Source organism: Parus major, chromosome 4, assembly GCF_001522545.3.
Source record: "Parus major isolate Abel chromosome 4, Parus_major1.1, whole genome shotgun sequence".
NCBI classification, from domain to species: Eukaryota; Metazoa; Chordata; class Aves; order Passeriformes; family Paridae; genus Parus; species Parus major.
Window position 1 is genome coordinate 20,442,884 of NC_031771.1, and position 20,714 is coordinate 20,463,597.

Genomic DNA, 20,714 nt, shown 5'->3' on the forward strand with positions numbered 1-20,714 from the left:
GTCCACTTCTGCTCATGTCCAGTCCAGTTTGGGGAAGCTTAGGAATGCTTCTCCAGTATGAAATACTGGAAAAGTTCTATAAACATCCACAAATATCCCCTTCAGCTTCTCTTCATTTAATTTGGTTTAGATGGAAAGTTGGTTTTTGTAAAAAAACAACAATAATTTAAAAGTGACACATATATAGAAGGAATCCCAGCTTAGAACTACACAACCCATCTTTTTTAGTTCTGTATGCAAATATCCTCATGAGGATGATTCTCCTGACAGCCCACTTCAGCTAGAAAAGGGGTATATGAGTATAATTTTCTCATCTTTTGCAGTGACCAAAATGGAAGTAGTCTCTCACATAATATTTGATCTGATTTTCTGTACTTTCTAGTGCTGGCACCAGATCTCCAAGAACACCAACCTTTCAACCCACTTTGTTTTCATCATCATTGGATCATGTCACAAATTGACACAGTTTAGTAAAAAGAAAAAAGCGGGAGGAGGAGGGGAAGAGGCAAGGGATAAAAGTGGAAGGAAAGATAAAGTGGGACAGGTCTCCTCTCCAGATGCCACCATCACTCCCTCTGCAAGCCATCATTTCTAACCCACAGAACGAGCTGTTCTGCAGACAGGACAAATCTTGATCCTTCTTCTCATTAAATGCACAAGTCATAAGCTTTTATGAATAGCAATGTGAACATCTACTTGAAATGCAAAACTACTTTTTTAATTGTTGCCACCCGATCAAGGTAAAAACATGAACAATTATTTCTTAGTAGCCCTCCCTAATGCTGTAAACTTATGATGCTTACAATTTTTTACAACATTTTCTCTGAGAAATTGATAGCAATTTATTCTCTATATACAGCTCTTGTATTAATTCCACACAGATTTTCTTGGCGGAGAAAAATCACCACAGGAGATTCAGATGTTAGAAAATAATCACTTTGCCTAAGGAAGGTATGTATCAGAGAAAATAAAACCTCACCTTTCTAAAATTTTAAGAGGCTTTTCAGAGAGTATTTGTCTTAATTAATCACTGCTATAGAAAAACAAATTACTGCAAACTATACTGGGATCCAAGCACTTTGCAAGGGTCAGAATAATCTCTATTTGGCTGAGTGCCCATGAACATCCTCCAGGTCTGAGGATATACCAGAGCACTGTACACTCTGTTTTAAGATACAACAAAGCCTTTGGAGAGTTAAGTGACTGCACATCTGAGTCATTGTCTGAATGAGACATTCTGGCCTTTCACACACTTCCCAGTGCCAGAGAGACTCTGGATTTCACTGAAGTTATATCAGAGAGAAGACGAATCAAAACCAAAAAGTGCTACAAAAGCAACAGACTCCTAAGTTTTTCTCACTGTAAACTTTTAAATATTATTCTGCAGGCAGGTTCATTACATTCCATCCATAACAATTCAAGTAAAGTTAATAAAAGGTAACAAATACTCCAGTTAAAAAAGAGACAAAAAGGGGAAGTTGTGACTCCTCTAGAGAAGAAGAGATTTGCTACTGAAAATATGACAACTGTCTATATTTGGAGTCAAGGCTTCAGAGTAACAATTCATACTCTCGTTGAAAGATTAAACCTTACTTTTCTTCCAGAATCTTAGTTGTGGAGATCATGCTTCTTATACCTGAGGGGAGATGGCAGGGAATATATATAGTCTAAATTAAGAAAAAGACAAAACTGTACAAGAAGAACACACATATATGCATGCCAAATCCAATGCTTTCCCCACCCAGGTAATACCGAGTGGCACTATTTTGAGATCCATACTGATGTGACAGATTGGGGCACTAGATTCCAAATGAGAAGAATAAAATGCCATTTGTGACTCTGCTGCTGAGATTTTGGAATACTTATTGTAAGGAAAATAAAAGTCAATATTGGATTATATTCTGCACAAGAAGAAATAAACATGATTCGTGACAAATCTTCCTGGCTGTTTTACAAGGCATAGGAGTGAACAAAACCAAAAGGGAAGTAAAAGGAATACCACTGACCTCACTGCACTTTTCTCCAGGGAGGACTAGTGGGCTTGCTTCCACTATTCTTTAAGAAAACCTTGAGGTAGTTTATGTACATCAGCATACAAAAGGCAACCTTTAGGGGAGGGGACTGAACACCTAAAAAAGGAAAAAAAACCCAGCAAAATCGGAAATTCTCAAGGAGAGATTTAAAAAAATCTGTTGCAGCCTGTTAGGGAAGACAGACTGCACAGCCCAACAGAGCAGGGTACATCAGTCAGCCAGGCATGAAAGAGAAACCCCCAGTTCTGAAGGAAGATAAAAGCTACAGGAACACACATCTGCACATGAGGGCATAATTTTCTAGCAGTATTTGTTTTCACTTCTTATTCTTGTATCATCCTCTTTTCACAAAGAACATGAATTGAATTAAACACCAACCATCAGCATCTGCAATGTGAGGCCTGAACTCTTTCCTTTTCCACAGGAAAAGGGGCAAGCAATAAAAAAAGGCACTTCACTTTTGGTACAAGTTACATGAAACCAGACAGGTTTAAACAGACTATAGACTGGCTGAGAAAAGGAAAGGTCAAACATAAATGTTTTACCCAGGTGCACAGAGCATAAGATCTACGATCACCCTTCATCCCAGCAGGAAAAAGGAGGACTTTATTCCACAGTTTCAGTCCAACAATCAAACAAAAATCCATATTCCCTTGCTGTGGCTATTGCCCTCATGCCAGGAAAGCACTTATGACAGCCTCATTTTGGAGCTCCAGGTACTAGCATAAAACATTCTACAAGATCCCCAGCAAGGAGCAATCCAAGTTCCTTTGACTACCACTGGGTGGGCACGTTCTCTCATGCCTCCTGCACGGGCAGCAGATGCCTGGCAATCCAGTTACAGGAGAACACCGTCTATTAGTGCCACCAAATCCTCTCCAGTTTCATGCCCTGGACTCAGTCCAAGTACGCTCAGTTTAGAATATGAGATTCAATTAAATGAGTCTGCAGTCATGGTTTAGAAGGTTTTCTGTGAACTTCGCCCATCAGACAAGAAATACTACAGCTGTAATTATTCTGGGACACCTTATTATTTCCCACTGGACTGACTATCAGGATCTGAAACATGAAGTAGGAGTAATGTCTACAAACAACTGTCTTTTTAGCTAAGCATGGCACCAACAGGTCACAGCTCTTGCACACAACAGAAGCAAAACAAATCAGACCAGTATGTCTTGCCCTGAAACTCCTCCACGTCTCATACCTACAGAAAGTAACATGGATGGGTACTTCTCTGTAGGTTGGCTCTGGCCATTTGAGGCGTCCTTCCAAACCGAGGCCTTTGCAGCAAATCTGTTCCAGATTTATTCCCCTGCTGCTCAATTCCATTCACTGGATCCACAAGAAGGTTTTAGACTCCTGACAGACAACCCCCTAAAACAGAATTTGGCAACTTCAACAGACATTGGAGTGTTTGGCTTTGGCCTGTGAAAAGCTTCAAACTTTGTTCTTTTCTCCTGTTTCATTTCACTAGGATATTTTGTAAGTGTTCACATGGCAAACCTCACACGGCTGATAAAGAAGTTTGTATTTTATTCATATTTGCCAAGCATCTTAGATAAAAAACAAACAAACCCCACACAAGATTAGGAGACAAATGAGGATGTAAACTTGAAAGGCCAAAATATACAAGGCAGCTACAGTGAGTGTGCATGTGTACATAAGAAGCTTTACTGTAATCACAGTAATGTAAATATTTCAAGTACCCTGATTACAGAAGTTGATGACATGCATTCCAGTCATCACCATTTTCTTGGTACAGAAGAAAGGCATGACATTAAACAGTCCATATTAACACAGGTTTTATAGCAGTTAGGCCACCAATGCAAGAAAAGATCCTTTATTTTTATGGAGACTACAAATTTTTCTATAAAGAGAAGGAAGAAAAAAGTCACATACAGATGCATACATTTTTCTAAGATGTTTGTTGATTTGGGGAGACAGGTTTGTTTTTCTTAGGTTGGCTATTTATTTATTTTTTTAAAAATCAAAAGGCACTAATTTTGGTAAACTCAGAAATTAGAGTTAGTAACCTGTGACCTAAAGCTCTTACATGATTGAAAACAGCAAAAAGTCTTCTAAAGCTTCAGAATCTTTTCAGTACATAGTACAAAGTATTAATGCTTTTGCCTCTGCAACACCTGCCCGGCGACACAACTACCCACAGCTCTTTCCCTATCTGAATGGGAAGATAAATGCTACAGAGGAAATTGGTGGGGTTTCAAGAAGAAAGCTTTTAACACTAGCCTTTCCCTCCTAGAATGGTTCTGGTTCGCATACTCCTCTCCTGCTGCAGTGCCAGTCAACCAGAAACAGGCACACTTAGACAAAAAGGGGATGCTGTTCTGTCAGAAACAAACTAGCAGCATGCCTTGTATTAACCATTCAATAGCAAACATCCAGGCTTTTTCTATTTCCAATTCTACAGCAAAGTTTAAGAGCACCTGCTGATCTCAGGAAGATGTTTGTAGGATATTACAGTCCTACTGTGTACAAACACATTGCCTATATGGATCTTTTTTTCTGGTGGTTTCTTTGAAGAGAAACTAGACCTTTAACAGAGATTTCCACAGTGCTGCAGATACACAAACATGAATAAGTAACTAACTATCCTCTCTGGTTCACTTATCATACTCAGCAGCTCCCACTACCAAAGGTGAATACTTCTTTCTCCTTTGAAGTACTTAAATGTATAGATGCTGAAGCAGAAAACAAAAGGTATTTCAAAGTCTTTTTGTGACTTTTCCCTAGCTTCAAGCAGCATCCTTTCTGTAAGTTATTGTATACTGAACTGGTAATAAATTCAGCCTGTTGCTTTTCCAGCCTCCTGCAACACAGAATATTTCAGAGCCAGCCCATCTTGCTCCTTCCTAGGCCCCTACTACACTGAAACTTTCTGAAGACTCACCTCACTTAGAAGGCATCTGATAAAGCTTAGCAGGTACTCGTCAAGAAATAGGATTTTTGCATGTCCAAAAGGTGAAAGCAGGAATCAACAAAAAGGACAAAAAAACCCCAACACACTGCTTTCACCAAGGACTCCAGCAGTTAAATAGGTGCCATGTATTATTCCCATGTTTATAGATTATTATTTACAAATGCCCTTTTAGCCTTTTTTAAAGGGTATTTTTTCCAAAAGAGTGATGCATAGGAAATACAAAAACACTTTGAAAGAAACTTTTTTCACCACAATAATCTATGGTACTAGATTAACATGAAATCAAGCAAAAATCATTCTCTTTGTAGTTAAAATACAGTTGTGAAAGGATTTTGTAGCATTTTCTGGCTAGACAGGTAATCTAATCTCACCATTGATTCAGGTGCTCTGCACATTAGAAAAAGTAGTATTATTGCCACCAGTTATCTTTATTCAAAGATAAAACCTGAGTTTCTTAAGCCAAAAATTGTTTCTGCTGAAGCTTTAGGGAGGCAGTTGAAATCCTGGCCCTGCATTCAAGGCACAGAAAGAATCCACCACTCTCCCACAGCACTTCCTTTTTTTAGAATCATGATGGAACCAAGGTTTTGTTTTGCCAGTTTTGTTATATTAAAGCTCCTTTTTTGCCTCAAGTCTTATGAAACCATAGTAATTTGTTAGTATTTGATGATAAAATTATTTATTAGAAGCAGCTTGAATCATCTGTTCTGATAGAGCTAAGGCACAAACTGAAGTCACTTTTAATTATGTTCAGCTTAACAGAGCATCAGGATACAGAGGATTCCCAACAACAAATCCCAGCACCACATATCTTCCACCAGAAATAAATTATATTATTTCAATATAACATTTCAATAGCTATACAATAACCTTTCCTCCATAGTCAAATATCATCTCATAAATATAATCCATAGAAACAACTTCCTCTGGTGACTTAAAACTATAGAGGTGCCCACTGTGCTAAAAAAGCTGTCTCTGCATGGCTGTAGCTGAGCAGAAGATGATGACATAACCACTTCTAGAGAAATGTCCTGGAGCACAACTAGATAGATATCCCTGGAACAGCCATTCATGCTTCATGTAGGTGAACACGTGCTACTAACAGCACCTGCAGCTTGTTGTGCTTTCCCATCTGCTCTTCATTTCCATGTATTCAAAGCACCTCCTCAGCTCCTTGTTGAGTTGATTTGCCAGGAATATCTTTCAACGTCATGGTATATATGTTAAACCTATCTCTTTCTTTTCTTTTCTTTTGTTTTTTTAATTTGAGGTAAATCTTTGACACTACTTGCCTTTGGGCAACCAGTAAGTTCTCGAAAACTACATTTTTTTAATTACAGATAATTAAATCATAGCATTTGAAATTAAGTCAAAAGCACTAGAAAGCCCTCTCCCCAGTTATTGTTCAGTGTGTTGCAAAGACAGTAAATGCATTTAAACATCTTTCATAAGGATGGTATGTTTGTCCTAGATTTTCATTTATGTTATGATTTATAATACACCAAGGTAATTCATGCTTTAAATTATGGTATCTATCTTTTTCTTCATATGTATCTAGTCAACTGAGCAACCCTGGAAGCTACACTTCCAAAACAAACTACTACCTCCATTATCCAGATTACTTACCCATGAAGGTGATGCCATCTACTATTGCTCAAAACTTCTAGAATGGTTGCTCTACTAACTTTTCTAAAGCAGTCAACATAATTTTGTCATACTCTGAACTTTTCCAGATGCTATTTTCATTTCATTTTCTGATACCACATCAAGAGATTCCCTTATCTCAGGTTTGATTTTAGTTTTACACATGCAAGATTCAGGTATTTCCTAGTCAGGTTTAAAGAACAACATCCACCCTCATAAGGAAACAAATAAACATGAGAAAGCAGAGAGAAAAAATGTGCCAGTGAAATGTATCTGAGCTGAAAGACAATTGCCACCCCTCCCAATTTCAACTGTCATGCCACTGTGAAAAAATCAGATGAACCAAGGACTAGGGAAAGACAACTACTTCCTTCCAGTAATTAGAAAAGGGACCTTTCTGATGGTCCTATTAGAGGCACTGTCAGTAACTATGGAAGATTTATGTAAAATTCTTTCCCTTTTTCTTACAGTTGCCCAAAGCAAAGTACAGTGGTCATACTATCTGTCCTGTTTTCAAGCTACACCAAACTCCAGAGCTGCACATGCTTGGGAGATTCTGAAACTTCTCAAGAGTGATAGGTGCAAATATTTTGCCAGCAATGCTACTAGCTACATATGGATGCATTAACTCAAAAAAATATGTATCTATCTTCTCAATGCAACGTACCTTGCTACTATGCCAAGATAATTATTTACATGGTGGACCCTCAAACACACAAAGCATTCTTCCTGTAGAATACCTTATTAGCAAACATAACTGCATTTTAAGGGAGATTTCTGTATTTCATGCTGGATCAAAAGGCCTCTGAATTGATCACGTGTTTTAATTATCCATTTAAGAGAGCTGAGTAAAAGGTGATCACAGAAGAGTTGAGGTTGAAAGGGGACCTCTGTTGTTCAGCTGCTCCAACCAATACCTGTGCTCAAGAAGGGCCAACTAGAGCCAGATGCACAAGGCCCCATCAAGATGGCTTTTGAATGACTCCAAGGATGGAACTCCACAACCTCTCTGGGCAACCTGTGCTAGTGTTTGAAAAGCAGAAACTCACTTACTGAGAGCAGTCAATTACCACCTGTTACCTCTTGCCCTGTCACTGGGCACCACTGACAAGAGCTTGGCTGCCCCATCTCCATTTCTTAAGACCAGCTTTCATACACCCAGATAAGGCCCCTCTGAGCTTTGTCTTCGCCACACTCAGTGGCCCCAGCTCTCTCAGACTTCCTCAAATGTAAGATGCCACAAGGCCATCCCTGTGCACTGGAACTTGTTCCAGTATGTTCATGTTTTTCTCATACTGGGGGAACCAAGACTGAATCCAGCACTTCAGGTGTGGCCTCACCAGTGCTGAGGAGAGGATACACTTCTATCAACCTGCTGGCAACAATTCTCCTTATGCAGCCCTGAAAGCTTCTGGCAAATTCTCTAATACAACCCCCATAAAAACCTCTGTCTCCATAAATCAAGGGGTGAAGGTGAAGAGTGTAAAACACTTTCAGAAGCCATAGCAACTGGATTATAACCAAAAAGATACCTCAGAGTAACTCACTGATGGACAGTACTTCTGAGATTAGCCAAGGTTATACAAATAACGTACAGCAAGATATGTCTGTTACAATAGGATACAAGATGTGAGGTTAATAGTGCACAAAAAATTCACATGCATTTAAGACTTCTTAATTAAGACTTTAATGACAGTGATATCCCTCATCTTCTCTGTGGTAAACAAGCAGTATTTACATGTGAGGTGTCACCTGAGATTCAGAGCTCCAGGGAAGGAACAGTACCTTGTTAAAAGGATAGAAGTATGCTATTCCCTAGTGTACAAGCTCTCTGTATGTATAAATTAACTTTCATATACTTCCACATGTCACACATAAACTGTGAGATATGGACCACTTACTAAGAGCCCAGCAAAGTGCGACAAAGATGACTTAAGGGACCAAGGCACATCTCCTATGGTTAAAGGCTGAGAAAGCTGGGGCAGGACTAGATGATCTCCAGAGGTCCCTCCAAGTTAACCATCCTGGGCTTCTGTGAAGCTGTCAGAGCTTGTGCTTTTTCACTGAGAGCGATTGAGAAAGGTACTTTGACACATCATTCATAAAAATTAGATACACTATTTCTCCACTGAAGTGGAAAGCAGAAGATTAAATGATAAAGGGAGGAAAAAAAAACAAAACAAACCAAATCAAACCATACCTGATGAAGCAGTCAACAGCCCAGAAGTTAAAACTTGATGAGTGCAGGTTCTTCCCATTTTGTAGTACAAGTATCATGTTTTTTTGAGTTCACTTCTTTCTTTGAATAACCAAAAGTAACCTTATCTCAGGATGCTCCAAACACAGCATCCTAAAGTCATTTTCACCTCCTAATTACTGATAACATAAGGACGGATTAAAAATTGTTATGGTTAACAAAAGTTATAAATACTTTATCTCAGCAAACTTTTTTTTTTTTTTTTTTTAATATGCAGTAAGTTCTTTCTCTCATAATCTAAACCAAACTTTCACCAACTACCTTTGCCAGTTCTCTGCTTGTTGAGAGTCAAGTTCTCCAGAAGCTACCACTCAGCTTCCTGCCCTACTGCACAGGCACCTCCACGATACTCATCTGAGCCAACAGGGCTTGTGAGGCAAAGCAGTACCAAAACAGCTCTCTGCTTTGGCTTTCTAAACTACCTTAGTTCTAAATTCCCTTAGTAACACTTAACTGCACTAAACACACACCCCCTCGCCACTGTGCTCTTCATTTCTTCCTCCCAAACTCCCCATCTGTAGTCCCAATACACCATGTTATGCCATTGGGCTCCCCTCTAGTAATCACAGACACCACTGCTTGGGTGACACAGGATAGCAGATTTCTCAGGGAAGTAAATAATGCTCCCACACCTTGTACATACATCTTTAGTACTACCTGTGTTATTTTAAGAGTTTCTCTATTATATCCCAAAAATAAGTTAAACAGATTTTATTTAGGGTGACCCAAATGCGTTCATTACTGAAGACAACTTCTTTGTAAAGAGTTACAGAAAGAAAATGTATACACAAAGTCTTCTGCTTGTTTTTTCAATAATAAAGAACAACCATATATGCTTACACAGGAAACATTTTAGACTACACTTCTGAAAAGAGAGCAACAGCGAGGCAAATTTTCTTGGCAAACCAGTGACCTTCAAACAGACAAGTTCATCCTCACTTGGTAAATGAGCATTGCAAAGTAGAAAGGCACTTAGCTCACTCTTAAAATAAGAGCTAATGCTCCGAAAGATCAGATATAACAAAGTAGTTTAAACCAAAGAGAAATCAAGCACTGAAAAAGGAAGGCCAGAATAAGAAATCCTAGGATGACAACTTGATTCACAGTTTACTCAAGTTAATGAAAGACTCCAACTCCCACAGATTTCAGCGGATTATGAAACGGGTCCTGCAGAGGGAAATGTTCCAAGTCAAAAACAGCAGCGTCGTATTTTGATATGTAATTGCCACCACTGCCTATGAAGAAATCCCTGGTGTAAAATAGAGAACAAATACAATAATCTCGCTTTCTCATTTTTAAAATGATATGAAAGAAACAACAAAAGAAAGTTATTGAAGAGAACTAGATTGTTCCCAGCTGTTGTCATAAAGTACTACAGCTGTTCATGTCATTGCAGCTAATGACCAGTTGCACTTTTTTAAAGATTGTAACACAGTATGACCATTGTAATCTACATCAAACTGAAACTTGGCAAGCATCATGGAAAAAAGACTAAGAAATTTTTTAAATACTGCCGAATTTTATTTCTTAATTTCTGTTCATGGGTTGGTTTTGAGTGTTTTGGGGGGATAGGAAGGGATTTTGTATGAACGGTTCTTTATTCAAAATGTTGATTATGTTAACCTACATTAAAAAAATATGGTAAATAACATGTATTAAATTATCAAAATTGTCTTTTCCAGTGATAAAAAGAGAATTCAACTGATAAATCCTGGGTTGTTTTTTTTTTTCATTGAAAAGAGGTGTGTGACTAAAAGTCTCAAGTTCAAAGACAATGATGAAACATCTTTTCTCTGGAACCAAGGGTAGGCTTCACCATCAAGAAGCTTTTAATTTTCTTGCTAACTGAACTATACATGAACCAAATCAGATTTTTTCATAAAGATTCAAGTACACAAATGCAAAGAAAAGGTTAAAATAGAAAAGCCCATATATATATAGATGCAGAAAGAATTTTCAGATACAAGTCTGTCTAATGGAGCATTACTCCTTAACATATGGAGGAAAAGCTAGGGGAAAGCATGTGTTCCCACATAAAATCTCCACAAAACCTGAAACATACTATTTCAAGTAACTTCATGTAATTTCTCAAGAAAATTAGAGAGTATTGGTTCCTCTCTAGCCATGTGTCTTGCCCTCCAGGATCATCCATATAGAGCTATAGACCGCAAAGAAATCACAATCCTGAACTGCTTTTTATCTTCCCTATAGTTATCAAGAAAATCAATAATTCATGAAGAAAACCAGAAGCCATTTTACCACTTTAAGACATAAAAACACTGCCAGAGAAATTGCAAATACTCTAGAAAGAAGACCACCTAAACATACACTGCTTCGACCCATTTTCTAGCACCAGTGTGGGACTGTTACACAGCTGCAACAAAATACCTATGATAATGAAGGTTCCTTATCCCAAAGAAAGAAAAAATTGTTAAACATGTACTTATAACCAAACATAGCAACAGATAACAAGTTAGAAGCTGAGCCTATTTTCCTCACTTTGGGACATCTATCTAGACTGGAAAGGATTTCTTTCTAAATGATGGTCACTTCAAAACACGAACAACTTTGAAACTTTATGCAGCCACACAGTTACTCATCTGTCACTATCAACAAATTTAAAAAAATAATAAAAAAGTAAAATTGTACACCCTACCTTCAAAGACACTCATGAAAGTCTAAATTAAAAATAAAAATCTAATCACACGCTACATGAGGCCAAAACTCTTTAGTTTGGATTTTATTAATTAAGCCAATTGAACAATGCCCAGAGTGACTGTTATAAGACTCTCTGTAGCATCACATATGCGTAAGCCATTATTAGCACATGTTATTTTCACCATTCCAATCAGAAGTTCAAAGTGCACTTCCTTTCTTATGGCAGCATTGTACAAAAAGATCAAGTCTGCACAATTAGGAAGTATTGGACAAACACTGTAGCAGAATTTGCTCTATAGCAATTTTGTTTTGTTTTTTTTTTCCTTGCTCCATCAGCTCTACATTGTGCAACAGTCAAGACAACTCAAAGGATTTTGGCCAAGAGGAATCTGATGCAATAAAATGTCTAAACTGAATGCCTCTAAAAGATGGAATGGAGAAAAAGGAGATAGGAAAGAATACTGTTATACCAATAGCTGTCGCCATCGGTACATGTTTAATCCCATTACAGAACTTTTTAACTTTGAAAGCTTTATTTTATTAACCCAGATATGCCTATCTGAAAGATGAAAAAATAGGCGCTGCTTTTTTCAAAAATTTTTGCTTTTTTAGCATGGTTTTGCCCTCCCTGTTCCACAAAAGTTTGGTACAGCCTCCGTACAGACTAGGTTCTGCACCTTCTACACCTAAAGTTTAAGGTGAGGGTTTTAAAATTCACTCATCTGTGGTGAGTCTCAGGATTCTTCTTAAGTATTACCAACTTTTCCAAGTCTTCTTTCATTGCTAACTAACTTCCACGTCCGATTATAAAAGCACCAAAACACGAGGGCCCATACTACCTCCCTTGCAAATTAACCAAGAACACGCTGTCCATGCTACTTTTGCAAACTACACAAGTTGAAACAGTCACAATCAGTGTTCAACATAAACCACTAAGAAACTTGCAAGTGGCAGCTGAGCTGCAGAATAGAGACATCCTTCTGTGACAAGCTGGGTAGAGCTTGAGCAGCACACTGACAGTGGAGCTATTCACTGAAAAGAAAGCTACAGTCAGCAGCTGGCTGCAGAGTTACAACAGAAGTCTGAGAAGAGACTTCCCCTGTTCTCACAGGATTCCCCAGGCACCTAAAGATGCACAAAAAGACAGTGTTCTATGAACCTCTTCCATTAAATACATGCACCCAAATCTACCAGGCAGCACCTTAGGCTGCTCATCATACTTAGCAATAACCAAATAAGCACTAGAGCACAATAAGGAGAGAAGAGTTTGCAGAAATGCAGGACAGGAATAGATAGGAAAAGAAAGGGCATTTGGAGACATGAGAGGGAGAAAGCATTAAAAACCCAACTTGCTGAGAAGAAATAGGAGCTACAACACAAGTTCAGCACAGCTTTTAATTACAAGTAGAAAGAAGTCTGAGCGATAGACAGTTTTCAAATGAAATGTTTTCAAAAACTGTTTGAATACGTGCTAAAGTGAAAGGATGCCATCTACACCTTAGACACACGCACCCCCAGACACACAAGAACTAACTTCCAATTTAAACTAACATTTTTAATGTGTTGTGCCTTTCCACTCTGCTTCTTTTCCTCTCCAGCTCCAAACATAAATGGCGTTAATTGGAAATTAGCTGGAGATGATGCTGGCATTCTAAATCAATCTTAAAGAAGACAGTCATGTTCTCCTCATACAGCAGTGTTGCTGTATCAATGTTACCATGTCTAAGCTTTCTTATAAATAGAGATATCACTCCATTCAAAACACACATAGATGACTATCAAGGAGGTACTATCTGGAGGTGTTATTTCAACAGTGGCAACTTTCTGGCAGACAAGTAAATATGGTAGGAATTGGGTAAGGTTTTTACCTTGAAAAGAATGATTTACTATCATAGCACTTATCGTTTCCTTGTTTTTTCACATGTGATCTCCAGTCTCTTCCTTCATTCAGTAATTATAGGAAAATAGTAAGTATGTACCTGGAGTACCACCTCCAGCAATTCTACATCTCAATCTACAACCCAAGTGGCAGACCACTCAGTGAGCCACACACTTAGGTGAACATACACACTTAGGCTGCACATGCAGTATAATGGTTTTCAAAACTGAGATGACACTTTCCACCATTACTGAGCAGACATAAAATGATCTTTTATGGGGGAAAGTCAAGGTAAATGACTGATTATCAGAAGAGGAAATTATTTCAGTACTCAGCTGAAGAACCATTGTGAAATCATAGCCTATATTTGATTCATGAAACCACATACAAAAGAATATAAGAAAGCACCTTTTCATGCAGATGATTTGAAGTGGCTTTTACTTCAGAAACTTGTGGCTTCTTTTATGGCATGCTTACAGTAAGTGTTAAGCAGTATCTCCCCATCTCAAAATACTCTTAAGGAAGTACTTTCTTCCACATTCCTTGAAGCTATGAAGAAGAAAGTAATCCCCACTATATACTGCTTCAACATCACTGAGAAGCCTAAGATAAATTAATATTTACACTTAAATGGAGTACCAAATTTAACTTATAGTCCTGCTTTTGTACTATAAGTAGGAGCCACCCAGCAAAACAGAAGAAACTGGAAAGAAACCAGTTGAGTTGTGAGTATCCAAGCTACAGATACTTATTTATTGACATTATCCAAGATTACTTTTGACAAAAAATCCATTTAAAAATACCAGACAGAAAACACTGTGCTGAGTTCTAGAAGCCTTGAACTACAAAAAGATAATTTAAAATATCAAGTTATACAATCAAAGGTAAATATATTTTGCACGTGATCTTCCTACCACAACCTGCACTGAAATGCAAGCATATCTATGCAACAGCTATCATCTCTAAGTGAGATACACGTGATGGAAGAAAATACCATTCAATTTGGATATGGATAGCAGAGAGAAAACAACTGTTCTCTACAACATCCCCCTATGGAAAATGACCTCAACTGGCTCATATTTTCCAATTAAGTTAAATGCTGATATCATCCAGTATGTACTCCTCTTTCAAGATTACCAACAGCGGTATTAAAAGCATCAGCTCCCTAGCGAGACTCAGTCAAAAAGAGCAAGCAACAGAAGGCAGCTTTAGCCAACATGTAATTCAGAAGCATACAAAAGGTTTTTAACACACAAACAAGGCAATTTTGTGTCTCACTTCATATCAGTCCTACGACTCAGCACACTCAGCAAGCCACTCTCATCATACAGAGCATGAGAAAAGCCTCCCACCTATGCAGGGCAGCAGTAACTCTGTAAGAAATGCACCCTTCAGCATGTGCACAATTTTACCCCTATACAGCAAAAGACTTGCTTCACTAAAGGGCTTATTTACAAAATGGTCTTAATGACTAAGAGGCTCAGTGAGTTCATAAATCAAAACAAATCACCAGCTTTATTACACATAGTCATCAAAGACTGTACTTTGGTTTTATTTCAGTTTCTCAGCACCACGTTCATAATCACTCAAAAGCATTGCACACGTACCACATACACACACAGGTTTACACCAAGTAAAACATACAAAGACTGAAACACCTGAGTGTCATCCAGTTGATAAAATTTACTGGTGTTACAAGTATTAATTTAGTTTTAACATGAGGTAAGAACAAATCAGGTACATACATAAAAAAATATAACACGGCAACCTTATTTTCTTTCCTAAACAACCGTAATACCTCTTCAAGAATATTCAATTGTTTTCTGCTCTTAGGTGCCTCTCACACAGCTTATTTCATAAAGGTACCAGGAGATTTTCAGCTATGGAGTTATTAAATCTGAGGTGGATGTACACCTGTTCCTTCAAATGAAGGCAAAAGTGGATAAGGAAGAGAAGGTAATCAATCCCCAGCGGTACCAGTGCCACCTTTCTGGCATAGCTGTGGGTGGATTCTCTAGTTAGTAATACACCTTGAACCCAGATGCACTAATCCTCAGAACAAGCAGTATATTTCTAAGTAGTACAACAATAAATTAATTAAAAGTAAACGGAACTCAGCTTTTCTGTGCCAATAGAAACAGCTACAAAGCAACTCTTTCTTTTCCCTCCTGAAGATCAGGTAGACACAATCTTCAGCACCCTCAAAAGAGAGGCATATCCTTTACTGTATTAGACAGTTATAACTATTTAAGTAACCTTGGTCCTTGTCATAAATAAGCATACACAAATTTACACCAAAATACATGCCAAATCCAGCAGCATTACAGGCATTCAGGTCAACACAATTGCTCAGAAACCACTGAAGCACTTGCAGGACACATCTATGTTGGAAAAATTGAACTCAATTCAGAGTGCGACACAGGCAATTCACCAATGCTGGATTCCAGCCTGGAGCACGAGCCTTTGGTGAATACGCACAGGTCTCCACGGACTAATGGGAATTAGCAGTGAAGTTGAGAGTTCCCATTATTGACAGCAATTTTACCTCTCACAAATCTGAAATTAACACTGATGGCTACGTATCGATCATGAGCTGGCATTCATATTATATTACAAACAACTGTCAGCCTGCACTTTAGGAAAGCATTAACAGTGACACAGTCTGAAATTCAAAGACAGCAGAGAGCGGTGTCTGGTTTTATTGCATGTTGTCAATTGCAAATATAATCATGTACGCCTCTCCATGCAACACACAAGAGGAAAGACTGCCAACATCAAGGATCACAAGCCATGGCTACAGCCCTTCTAAACAGCCGAGACAATTATTTCACTGTAACTCTACTTCCAAGAAAAAAGCACCAAACAAACAAAAAAAACCCCACACAAAAGCATACAACCATCTGACCTGCCCAGAAAAAAATTGAAACAATTATTGTACCTAACTAACTGCAAGATTTCCAAGAAATACCGACTTCACTTTTTTGTACGACTACCCCAGCTGACCTTCAAAGCTTTTACTTAGGATTTTTATGCTTTAGTGCAGTATTCCTCAGAGGCACTAATAAAACACTAAATATGTTGAGGAGGTCAAGAAACATGATACAAGGCTTTTCCTTCCCCATGGGTGGGGCTCAAATCTTACTAATGTCTTAGTGAGCCAAAGCTGTTGACATCAGGCAGCTGAGCCATGTGGAATGAGCTACTATCCTCAGTCCAGTTTTTCCTGGACAGGTATTCCTACCTTCACAAGAACAACCAAACCCACACTCTGGCTGGCAAGTCTTAGGAATCAGAAGCAGCATGGATAAGGAATAACTTCCTCAGTTCTGAAGAACAAGAACTTTTTAAGACAGTTCTGTTCAAGTAAAAGCTACCCCTTACAGCTAAGAAAAAGACGAAGAATTTCAATTCATAACTATATTGAATCAGCACCTCCTGCAACAGTATACTGTCCTGAGACTTGATCCCACAAACTTCTGAATGAACCTGAACATACTGTTTATCATATTTGCAGTCAACAGACCAAAGTGTTGCTCCTCTACAGTATAACAAAATCCAGAGTAAAGATGAATTGTGTAATCTGCACCACAACATACACACCATCTCACCAGAATAAATTGAAAGTACCCCCTCAAACCATAACTGCATTCTCTGGATTCATTTTACTTTTTTATTTAGCTCAACAAAACCGATGGTTTTGTCAACTTGAACAGGAGTTAATTTGCTTCTGGAAAGTTAACATTACACACAAACTTGAATTTCATCTTTACACTGCTCATCATATGACAGTGTAAGATCTGCATAACAAAGCCAGAAGACCAAGATGTTAAAAACATTAGGGGCTCCCAAGCCTTTTTCCCCTCATCCCAAAAGCATGTTTTATTTCTGAGTCAAATCAGTTTAAGTACAGTACAGACGATTCAAAAAGCAAAGCAAAATGAGTGTGAGGTTAAATCCTTGCCTATGGAAATACTCCACTTCTCCGTATATTTGAGCTTTTTAAGCACGAGAAGCAAAAAACAAAACCAAACCCACAGGAACCCCCTAAAGAAGCAGCTCTCAGCCACAAGCAATTTGCACAAAGCTGCTGGAACTGTAATCCCCCAAGCCCGTCCCATCGTTATGTAACAGTGCCAAGCCAGGATTTTTCACCAGCCAGCTCAGAGTTACTGTTAGAAGGAAATGTCTCTTCTCACACACCAGCAGTAGAGATGGTTTAAAAAAAAATTAAAAAATCAACAAAACACAATAAAATCAAACAAAAAAATCGCACACAGGCAAGCAGGGGAAAAAATTTCATCCAGAGAATACATCCATGATAAAGGCATTTCCTTTTCAGGGTCTTACGTGGTATTCTAACTTAAAATAAGTTAACTAACTTGCTTTCTCAGGTTACACCTTACCAGTGTTAGAATACCTGTTTTTTCTCTCTAAAATAACAAGATTTCAACTACTTATATAGGTGCTCACAATGTACCTTTTTATTTAATTCTTCTTTATTAATTTAACACTGCAAGTCCATTTCAGTTGTTCATTTCAAGAGGGTACAAATCACATACTATAGGATAGAAACAACAAAGTGATCTTTTCTTTATTACCACCGTCTTCTTGATTTCCTTAACATCCATATGAAGGCAGTGTGAAGTGCCTATGATGCAGCAAAGAATAAGCCTATTAACAATCAGTTTACTGTGTGCTACACTCTTCAGATGCTATTTTAAGACCTTAAAAGGATTTCAATATTTAATAGAGGCCTGAACAAGATCTTCAGATCTACACTGAAACACTGACATTCTGAGACAAACATTTAGCAGGGGCAATGGACACCCAAGCAGCACCTATGTCCTTTTTCTTCAAGACCTGAGCTCAGTTTAATCAAGTTGATTTCTCTTTGAGTTGCATTATAAAAGTATTTAACTACACATACTGCTAAATTTTCTTAGAAATAATGGTTTTAGATGTTTGAGACATTTACATGTGTGAAAAATGCAAAGAGCAATTCCTGACAAAACACATTTAGATGAGCTGAAAGCACTTTAGGTTTTGTAAATACTGAAATAATTCCTATTCATGACAAACACTGTCTTAGGCCAAAAGAAGTTCTGCCACAGCAAAGATCAGGACATTTGGCCATGTATTAGAGCCAAGCAGATTAAGAAAATTAAAAAAAAAATAAAATTAAGTTCTCCTAACAGGATGGCCATTTGTTGTTTCTACAAGAGAAAAGTACCAGCTAAACATAGGCTTTAAAGCCTACTCTTGGTGTGATGTAACAGACTGCAACTTAAATTGTAAATACTCCAGATATTACAAGGTAAAGGTGAATTTACGAGTGATTTTCTAAAAAATCTTACAATTATGTTTCTTACAATATCTGAGTATCTACAATTCCCTTTGGAGGGGCATAAAACGAACTAAGAGGGGAAAAAGGCATACGAAGGTAAATGTAAATATAAACACAAAACCATAGATAACACATCTTCCCAAATAATATTTACACTGAGTGTTTCACTCTGGCATACACTCATGTAAATACAAAAGTGTACATATTTCAAGGCCATTTCCATTTCTAGTTTCCCAGGATCTGGACACATGCGTGCCGCACCTGGGATCTGTGCTGTCCACCGTAGCATACGGGTTATAACTTAACCGGGTGAAATACACTAGAGCTGGGTACACTTGGCCGTGTGCCAAGTGCGGAAGGAAAGAAACAAACAAAAAGCAAACAACCAAAAAACGCAGACTAAATAAATACACGTGCACTTCCTACACACCGAGAAATGCACACGTGCAATTTACATCAGGCATCATCACCCCAGTAAATAAAACCTTGGTCTGTACTGCGGGGTACAACGTGTTTTTAACCCAAACTCTAATTTGTTTATACGGCCGAGGCTGGCATCACACTCGTACCTCCGAAAGAGAAAAAACCACGGGGCCCATGCGTGTTTGTGGCGAGCACCCTCACGCAACATCTGCACGCACACGCGGGAGCACGGCCACGGTACGCCCGCTGGATAACTTCACATCCTAGCAGGCCGGGCCGTCAGCTAGAGACGGCGATGCAGGAGGAGGAGAAGGAGGAGGAGAAGAAGGAGGAGGAGGAGGAAGCAGCCTTCGCCGCCTCCCACAACGCCCGCGGCCCGCGCCCACGGCGCGCTCCCCCTCGCCCGGCATCCCCGCCGCGGGTGCCGCGGGGGCGGCCCTGAGGGAGCGGGGCACGGGGGAGCCGGGCGGCGCAACCGCTCCCCCCCAGCAGCGGCGCTCGGTGTGGGAGCGGAGCTCCGGCTGCTGGCGCGGGGAGGTTTCCAGGCATCCCTGCTGCATACGGGGAGCAGAACGGCAGTGACAAGCGGCGGCGGCGCAGCCTGCGGGGGGGGATCCGGGGAGCGCGGACCGGAGGAGAAGGAGGAATGGGGGATGCCCAGAGGAGCTGGCGGGCTGGGGGAGGGGGCCGAGCCCTGCCCTCCTCTCCCCCAGGCACCGGGGCGGGGGAGGAAGCTGGGGCTCCCCCTCTCTCTCACGCCAGCCCTGTGCAGCGCCTTCGAGGCGGAGGGGGGGAGGCGGCGGGGGGAGGAAGGGGGGGAAATGCTGCAATGTAGCGCCGGGCAGGCAGGCGAGGGAAGCCGCAAACCCTCCACTGGGGCCCGGCGCAAGCCCCCGGACCGAGCCCACCCCTCCCAGCTGCCGCGCCACCGGCAGCCCCGCGGTACCTGCCCGGGGCGGGGAAGGGGGGACGGCAGCAGGGGGCCCGGCGGGAGGACCCGGCCGAAAGGGCGGCGGGGGCGCAGCACCCACCTTTCACCACCCTGTCCGTCGTCGATAACTTGGGATCAGCGGCCTTATGCTCCGACATGTCCGGCGGCCGGGGAGGCGGCGAGGCTCTCCCCCTTCGGGCAGGGCAGGCGCGGGCTGAGGCGGCGGCGGCCGCTGCGGTCACGGCTCCGGCTCCTCCGCTGCGGCCGAAGTTGCCGCGTCCCGCCGCCGCTCGCTGGCTCGGCTGGGCTCTGCCGCGCGGTGCCTTCCTCCTTCGTCTTCCTCCACCCCCGTCCTCCTCTTCCTCCTCCAGTTAATTATTGCTCGCTTTCAATCACGCCTCCGGGCTGTGCAGGACGGCTCGCTCTTCCCCCCCCCGCCAAAGACCCCGGCGACAACACCCGCGGCGGGCGGCTGTCAGGCAGCGCCGGCAGGAAAAGCCGCGAGTGGACGCGGGCAGCAGGAACAGCCAGGTTGCACACGCAGCGGCCAGCCCCGCGCTTCCTTCCTCCACGGCGCGCCGCTCCGGCTCCTCCCGCCGCCGCCGCC

At 40.5% G+C, this 20,714-nt stretch overlaps 1 protein-coding gene across 2 annotated transcripts in view; it reads right to left on the reverse strand.

Annotated features, from left to right (window-relative positions):
- Window positions 1-20,708, reverse strand: part of PPP3CA (protein phosphatase 3 catalytic subunit alpha) — a 173,847-nt gene extending 153,139 nt beyond the window's left edge. For both annotated transcript variants that reach the window (XM_015624828.1, XM_015624827.1), the window contains exon 1: window positions 20,208-20,708. In XM_015624828.1, coding sequence (XP_015480314.1) covers window positions 20,208-20,265 — 58 coding nt within the window. In that variant the 5' untranslated portion in view covers window positions 20,266-20,708. The remainder of the gene's footprint in view (window positions 1-20,207) is intronic.
- Window positions 20,709-20,714: the final 6 nt, after the last annotated feature.